This window comes from Siphateles boraxobius, unplaced genomic scaffold (genome assembly GCF_051911475.1).
Source record: "Siphateles boraxobius isolate OS27281-9 unplaced genomic scaffold, OSU_SipBor_1 29, whole genome shotgun sequence".
Taxonomy (NCBI): Eukaryota; Metazoa; Chordata; class Actinopteri; order Cypriniformes; family Leuciscidae; genus Siphateles; species Siphateles boraxobius.
This window is the reverse complement of record NW_027508908.1, coordinates 3,738,890-3,747,500: the sequence shown is the minus strand read 5'-3', so window position 1 is coordinate 3,747,500 and position 8,611 is coordinate 3,738,890. Positions and strand designations below refer to the sequence as shown.

Sequence of the window (8,611 nt, the reverse complement as noted above, 5' to 3'; positions counted from 1 at the left end):
CAGTGAGACTTCCTGGTAAAATAAAGGTAAAATAAAAAAATAAAAAATAAACAAATAGAGGGGGGTAATGAGAGAAAGACAAATCTTCTCGTGTGCAGTGCTTGCCCCACCAGAGACAAGCAAATGCGTGCCAGTCAGCAATCTGCAAACTCTGGGCCCGATCCAAAGAGACACCAAACTGAGAGAGAGAAAGAGAGAGAGCGTCGCCCAGCGAGAAACCGGCGCCACATTCACTGAGGTAACAAGTCTGTCACAACAAATCCCTCATCCACCTGAGTAAGTGTCTTTCCTCACCTTGTTAAAGATGCAGCTATTACACAGTTTCAATTTCCAGCTCAATCTGGCATTAGCGGATTATACAAACGACAAATATCTACATAATGCAATTCTGTCCCGGCTGCTCAAAGGAGGCAACCGGGTCACGAAAATTAGACGTAGATGCCTTTATCTTTGAGCAATGGTACATTTGAGTCATGAAAAATTCATGCAATTCTTATTTCTATTTGTCTGGAGCGGTCTGACACAATTCATGCGGTTCTATAGTGAGTCTGCACATGTATATGAATGATGACATGCAGCGGGGCTGGGGTGCAAGTGCAGGGGGGTTTAATTACAGCCCTTCACATTCCTCCACCACCTCCACAGACTGCCAGACAATTAGACACGCGCCTTTGAAACATGCGCCCGAGAGAGTTGAGCTGTCTCCATTCGCCAGCCTCCGTATAGAATGCCTCTGGAGAATGACACACCGGTCAAGCAAAGTCCATCTCATCCAGAGCTAAGCAGCAATCAGACGCAGCAGGTACGAGTCTGAAATAAATGCCGCATGTGGTGGAAGAGAAAGATTTATGAATCTCCCAGTCTCTGAGATGTTTCTGAGCGTTTGAAGACAACAGTGTTTAACAGATATGAGTTTTGCAATGGTCAGCGCAGTTATCTAGTCAGCCGTCTGGCTGATAGGGTTGGAAATCTAGAGGTAGATTCAGAAAAAATACTGAAAATCCTAAAAAGAGTGTAAATCGAAAAAGAGCATTTTAGAATCGCAAGTGCAGTCACATTAGACGTTGTTCCATTCATGTGCATGCGAACGTGGGCGAGAGGAAATGCAGGCCAAAGTTTCAACTCTGGCCTGTGAATTTGTATGGAGAGAAGATGGTTGACCTATTAAGAATCCAAATGTCACAGATTAAACATTTGGCTCAGAAAAAAGAATGCAAATTTCAAAGCTGCACTGCTAACAGTGTTTCCGGAAAGTGGAGTAAACAATACATTTTACTCCTTAAAACGGCCCGATTGTAGTCTTGAGTTTTCTTCCGGTGACGAACACGTCACAATATTCCTCATTTAAATATTTCCCGCCCAAGGCATACGAAAAATACAGGTCTGAAGCCTGATTGAGTTAGGTGGTCACAACACAACAATCACAACCAATCACAACACACTGCTCCAGCTGACCAATCAGAGCACACTGTGCTTATCAGAATGAGGGGCTTCATAGACACAGGAACTAAACAGAGTGTTACTGATAGACTGAGAAGAGAGGTGCTGCAACATGTCAAACATGTCAAAAAAGAATGTGTTCTTTGAACATTTAAGCATGAAAACCTATTCTAGTAGAGCCCGAAAAGAAAACCAAGATAAGGGCATAATAGGTCCCCTTTAATATATTCAACTTCTTATTTGATATTTTTCTTTTATTCTTAACAACAAAAGCCATAGAATGGGACAGCATATCTTGTTCCCCATATGTCATTTTGCACACTCAAAGTCGTGTGTGACTGCATCAGAGGCATTGTCATGATGCGTAATGTGCATCTTATTTTCAACAGATGGACTGACGGAAAGGGTCAAATCCAAACATTGAAAATAATTTGACTATAGACCAAGTGACAATGCATTTTCAGCCAAATGCACATTCATTGGCCATGGTAACTGACTCTGCCACTGGATGATAGCAAAGTCAGGCCTGGGATCAAATTCTGCTCCTTGAGAAAATTCAGATGATGAAATCAATTGAAAGGCCACAAAGAGTGTCAACCGGACATGTGGATATAATTCAAGCCCTTCTGAACGGGCCTGTAGGGGTTTACCCCAAAACTGAGAGAGGGAGTAACACAGCACTGTTGACAACATATATTAGAACAATTAGAGATGCGGTGAATATACATTCTGTTCCAGTGAGTCATAAGAACCCACTGCTCAACAGTCCAAAACCCAATGTTGCGAGAGTTTAAAAAGTTTGACACTTTCATGAGACTGTCTATAATTGATTACTCTTGTTATCATGTCAGCAAATGACAAGTTGGCGGTTTAGCAGCGAGTCATCCCTCAGGTGTAGCACAAGCCATTAGACAGGAGCTTAACGGCCCCTGCAAAGGGCCTGGATATAATGAATGAGCCCCTCACAGTGCGCTCATGCACTATATTCTCTCTATGAATTTAGATCGGGGCAGTGAAGCAGGTTTATAAGCAGGGCAAATTGGCAAATAATGGCCCTGGTGACAAGCGAACTCCATCACGACTGAAATTAATAATGTGCACCAGCAGGTTAATGTACACGTTCATTACAGTGGGCAGCTCCCGCTCCTGAAATGCCAGCACAAGCCATGCCCTGAAGAAATAGCATCAATATTGTGTCTGTGAGTTACACAAACATTAAGCTCATGATGTATGGGATGACAAAGAGAAGTTAGAATGTACAGAATGCAATGAATAACAGAGTCTTGACTAAATGAGTGTGCTGAGGTCATTTGGACAAATATAGATGACAAACAAGTATGCATTAGTTGTTCATTATGTCTCTAAAAAAGCGCCGCTAATGTTGTACCAAAAACCTATTATTAATGTCCCCCTAACTGAGTACGGATGTGTTCGTGAAACCGCATCATAGCTGTGCTCTGCCTCTGGGCAACTGGCAATGATAAATAAGGGGGAAATGAAGAAGCAAAAGAACCAAGCTTGAATTTTAACACAAAAAAATGCTTCTGCCACTGAATAAATTTCCAGTGCATTTGGAAGGACAGCTATTGCTCATCTTGCCAAAAGGACAAAATGATTCCCAGCAGAGCGGAAGATAGAAGATGCCATAAAGATCACTGCACGAGTTGTATTCACAAGTCCACACTTGGGTGGCCAGTGTCTCAGTGGAACACCCTGTGGGAACCGAGTGACTGTAACAGTGAATGGAAAGTGATGCATTCACAACAATGACCTACCGGTAATTAGGCGATGCATACATAATACGTGACGTAATTTGGCGATGCATACTTAACACATGATGTAATCAGGCAATGTATACTTAATACATGATGTAATTAGGCAATGTACTTAATACATGACACAATTAGAAGATGCATACTTAATACATGATGTAATTAAGCAATGCATTCTTAATACATGAAATAATTAGGTAATACATGACATAATTAGGCAATGCATATTTAATACATGACGTTAGGCGATGGACACTTGATACATTATGTATTTAGGCGAGGCAAACTTAATACATGACGTTAGGCGATGCATACTTGATACATGATGCATTTAGGCGATGCATACTTGATAGATGACGGAGTTAGGTGATGCAAACTTCAAACATGATGTAATTAGGCGATGCAAACATCATACATGACTTAATTATGAGATGCAAACTTTATACATGACATAATTAGGCGATGCGTACATAATACATGACGTAATTAGGTGATGCCTACTTAATACATAACGTAACTAGACGATACATAATACAGGACTTAAGTAGGCAACGCATACTTAATACATAACGTACCTAGACGATACATAATACATGACTTAAGTAGGCAACGCATACTTAACACATGACAATTAGACAATGCATACTTAATACATGACATTAGACAATGCATTCTTAATACATGACATAATTAGACAATGCAAACTTAATACACGATGTAAATAGGCGATGCAAAACTTAAAGGGTTAGTTCACCCAAAAATGAAAATGATGTCATTAATGACTCACCCTCATGTCGTTCCAAGCCCGTAAGACCTCCGTTCATCTTCGGAACACAGTTTAAGATATTTTAGATTCAGTCCGAGAGCTTGTTGTCCCTCCATTGAAAATGTATGTACGGTATACTGTCCTTGTCCAGAAAGGCAATAAAGACATCATCAAAGTTGTCCACGTGACCTCAGTGGGTTAGTTAGAAGTTAGAATTGTTTGAAGCATTGAAAATACATTTTGTTCCAAAAATAACAAAAAAGACGCCTTTATTCACCATTGTATTCTCTTCCGGTTCTGTTGTCAATCCGCGTTCATGAGTCAGCTGACGTAAGACGAGCTGACGTGTTATCTGGTGCGCCCGAGCTTCGTTTACAGTCTGAGGGAGACGCACGCTGTAAACAAAACAATCTTTGCAAACATGTCTAAGGATTTCGACACAGGGAAGACTTGCATTTTTTTTTACCCGACATATTTATTTGAACCCGAATACACGGGTTACACCAGATAACACGTCAGCAGCGTCTTACGTCAGCAGCGTCACTGGCCTCGTGAACACGGATTGACAACAGAACCGGAAAAGAATACAATGCTGAATAAAGTCAGCGTTTTTGTTATTTTTGGAACAAAGTGTATTTTCGATGCTTCAAAAAATTCTAACTAACCCCTTGAGGTCACATGGACTACTTTGATGATGTCTTTATTGCCTTTCTGGACAGGGACAGTATACCATACACAGATTTTCAATGGAGGGACAGAAAACTCTCGGAATAAATCTAAAATATCTTAAACTGTGTTCTGAAGATGAACGGAGGTCTTCCGGGCTTGGAACGACATGCGGGTGAGTCATTAATGACATAATTTTCATTTTTGGGTGAACTAACCCTTTATTACGTGACGTAATTAGACGATGCATACTTAATATATAACATAATTAGACAATACATACTTAATACATGGCGTAATTAGGCAACGCATACTTAATACATGACATAATTAGACAATGCATACTTGATATATGACTTAATTAAGCAAAGCAGTTAAATGACAAAGCATCGCAAAATTAATAAATTACATTGAAATGCAATTTGAAACCAATTTTATTTCCATAATGTATTTGCATAATGTAACTGAAAGGGCAGTTCACACAAAAATGAAAATGTTGTCATTTACACTGTAATTTTCGAAGCTATATAGCTTCCTTTGACAAGATACTTTGTTTTTACCCATACAATGAAAATGAATGGAGTCCAAAACAACAATGTACCCCATTGATTTTCATTGTCATTTTTCTTTTCAAAATATGTTAATTTGTGTTCCACAGAAGAAACAAGTTCATATTGTAGGGCAGTTGCAGAGCAAGATGTTATACTTTGATTTAAAAATAAACAATCTTTCAAAATAATCTGTACATAATAGGACCATGGATGTGCATTAGGAAAGTAAATAGGCTAAGTTTTTGAATTTGTTGACTTTTAAATGATGCATATATGAATTTAATTGTTATATACTTTCCTATGTATACATAATTAAATACATAAAGTATCTAACTTTCATATTTAATGAGTACGCCTAATTAACAATGCATACTTGAATAAGGTAACTGAGCATTCCATAATAAACGATGTGATTCAGCAATGCATGCTCAATAAGGATGAGTCACTTTAAAAGAAGTTTCTCCAAGTCACAGGAGAGATCAATGAACCCCTCTAATAATGTCCCTGGAGCCATTCATTCTTGAAAGTCTCTCAGATTGCACCTTTTGGATATCGCTCTGATTTAGCACATCTTATTCAACGATCAATCTCACTAGCAGAGGGATGAACAACACTGGGTCAGATTAGTGAGACCCCTAAAATGTGCAGACAGTGCAGGGGGGCCTGTAGGAGCGGACAGAGAAACCTTGCCTTACGGTATACTGGGCTTCTACTAAAGCACAGTTAATTTCAAGCATGGACATTCGATCCCCTTTAATCTCAATGAAGCTTTAAGCAGATTTGAATCTTTGGCACGTTTCTGTTCACCACATATTTCACATTACATGTTGGGGCATGAAACAACCGGGAGCATGTGCGCTGACTGTCCAAGAGGGAGAATAAATGATTCTTAAACACTTTTTTTTAAACTGCAATTACATAGCCTACAGTATTCAACACATACTGATAAGTTAAAGAATGAATGCTAGTATTTTGCATTTGAGAAGATCTTTAAGAGAAGCTGTAGACTGATGCAAGTTCACAAGTTCACCGTGCTGATTGACAACACAGTAACACAACACAAACTTTAAGCCCGTCCTAAACTGAACTGATCACAACAGCACTAAACGTGAGGCTAACCTGTTATGCTTTCAGAAGCGTATTTATGGCTCGTTTCATGAAAATTTTGACTTCTGTAGAAATAAATTGTTAACATAAACGTTGACTTTAAGAATTACTTTTTTACTCATTTAGGTTTTGTTATTAGTCAACCCTTGTTACCAGCAACATTTCTAAAATCCTACTAGTAAAAAAAAATAACTGTCATAATGGTATTATACTTTCAGGATGTTGACTCGTTAAGCATAAGTGTCTCATGGTTTTTATCTCATTGTTTGAGAGGCTTGTCAGGGGATGAGCTTAAACAGCCCTGTTATCACGATTTCTTATTCAAAACTGGATGTTTGAAGGATTATCAGCATTAAATTCTCTTTCTAATAAACACATTGTAGTGTTTTGACCTTGACCACAAACCTAATAATGCCTAAATTAACTTTAAAATGGTCAACTCTGTTACTTTTAAAGGCATATCTATCGCCCAGCATATATTAATTAATAGCCTAAATTAAATTTAGCCTGGGATGTAATTTATTAATACTTACAAGACACTGAATGTTTAAAATCTTAAAGCAGTTTACTTTCAAGTCATCTTTTAAAAACAGCCGGAAGCATAAAATGACTCTTAATACAAACTCTCTGCTCTATCAAACTCTTAACATCACGTTGATACAATCGTCTAGACGTTTAATTGCACTCTCACCTGCCATCGAAGTCCGCACTCACTCCGAACCAGCAGGTCCAAATCAGCATGAACTTTATGATCCACATCTCCTTGCGTAGCTATATCCAAACGTCGCCGCTGGTTTTGTGATGTAAATGGTAATGATGGTGATGTTTAGATCCGTCAATTTTCAAAGCTGAAGCGGGTCGAGCAGAAGGCGTTGACTGCTGTTCATGCACGAGATACCGGCAGAGTCTCTGTTTGCGCGCCGCTCTTTCGGTGGAGAACCGTGGACTGGAGCGCAGAGTCGGTGCTCTCTCTCTCTCTCTCTCTCTCTCTCTCTCTCTCTCTCTCTCTCTCTCCACACACACCCTGAATGAGCACTGCGCCCAATAAGGAGAGACGGGAACGCTTATTCTACAATACATACCCCTAAACCCCATATAATTACATGCACATTCATTAAGCTATATAAACATACTGTCTAAATTCACAGTTTGAGTTTATATAGGGTCATATATATGCATATATATATATATATGTATACACACACACACACATACATACATATATGCCTACATATATATATATATATATATATATATATATATATATATATATATATATATATAGTATATATTTATATTGTATATTGTATATATACAGTTTATATATATTGTATACGATAAGAAATGACTAAAGGTTTTTGCAGACAGGAGGGCACCTGCTTTTGTCATGTAAAACTGCTGGAAGCAAGATTTATGGTTCCAAGTCATCACTTGAGTTTCAGGTCTCAAGGAGTCGTGTGCAGGGTTACGTCTCATTTTTAGTTTCCCCATAGCGTTGGTTATAGGGCATGTGAAATAAGGGTCTTTATGTTTCCTCTCTATTTCCATTGGGTAAACACTTAGAAATGCAAGTATGCCAGATGGCATCTATATCTGGTCTCATCTCAAAACAATCATATTCAGTGGCATATTCATGCTCTACTCCTTAACTAAAGTGCTATATTCCAGAGAAAAATAACAAGGAAACAGCTCATTACAGTGGAGTATAGTGAGATATTGGAAAAGTCACACTCAAAAGTGTTACTGTGTACGGCTTGTTGGGATACATTTATACTGCAAGCAAAAGAGACCCATTACAATGTTCTGCTTAAATACTATTTTGTGAAACATGCATGCATACACTCACCGGCCACTTTATTAGGTATACCTGTTCAACTGCTCATTGCTCATGCAAATATCTAATCAGCCAATCATATGGCAGAAACTCAATGCATTTAGGCATGACATGGTCAAGACGATCTGCTGAAGTTCAAACTGTGCATCTGATTTAAGTGACTTTGAACATGACATGGTTTTTTTTGTGCCGGAAGAGCAGGTCTGAGTATTTTAGAAACTCTAGGGTTTACAGAGAAAATATCCAGTGAGCTGCAGTTCAGTGGATGAAAATGTCTTGCTGATGCCAGAGGTCAGAGGAGAATGACCAGACTGAATTGAGCTGATAGAAGGGCAACAGTAACTCAAATAACCACTTGTTACAACCGAGTTCTGCAGAAGAGCGTCTCTGAAAACCAATGTTGAAATGTTGAACCTTGAAGCAGAAGAGCTTCAGCAGCAGAACACACACACCGGTGACTCTCCTGTCAGATGAG

At 38.8% G+C, this 8,611-nt stretch overlaps 1 protein-coding gene across 7 annotated transcripts in view; it reads right to left on the bottom strand.

Annotated features, from left to right (window-relative positions):
- The window catches only part of npnta (nephronectin a), a 51,334-nt gene extending 44,022 nt beyond the window's left edge, over window positions 1-7,312 (bottom strand). For 4 of the 7 annotated variants that reach the window (XR_013207783.1, XM_077246166.1, XM_077246167.1 and 1 more), the window contains exon 1: window positions 6,994-7,296. Coding sequence is in view for 6 of the 7 variants with exons in the window: in XM_077246166.1 (XP_077102281.1) it covers window positions 6,994-7,061 (68 nt within the window). In the remaining variant the exon portion in view is untranslated. Of the gene's footprint in view, window positions 1-6,993 lie in introns of all 7 variants that reach the window. The other 3 variants (XM_077246171.1, XM_077246170.1, XM_077246169.1) reach the window with 3 other exon arrangements.
- Between the last annotated feature and the right edge of the window lie 1,299 nt (window positions 7,313-8,611).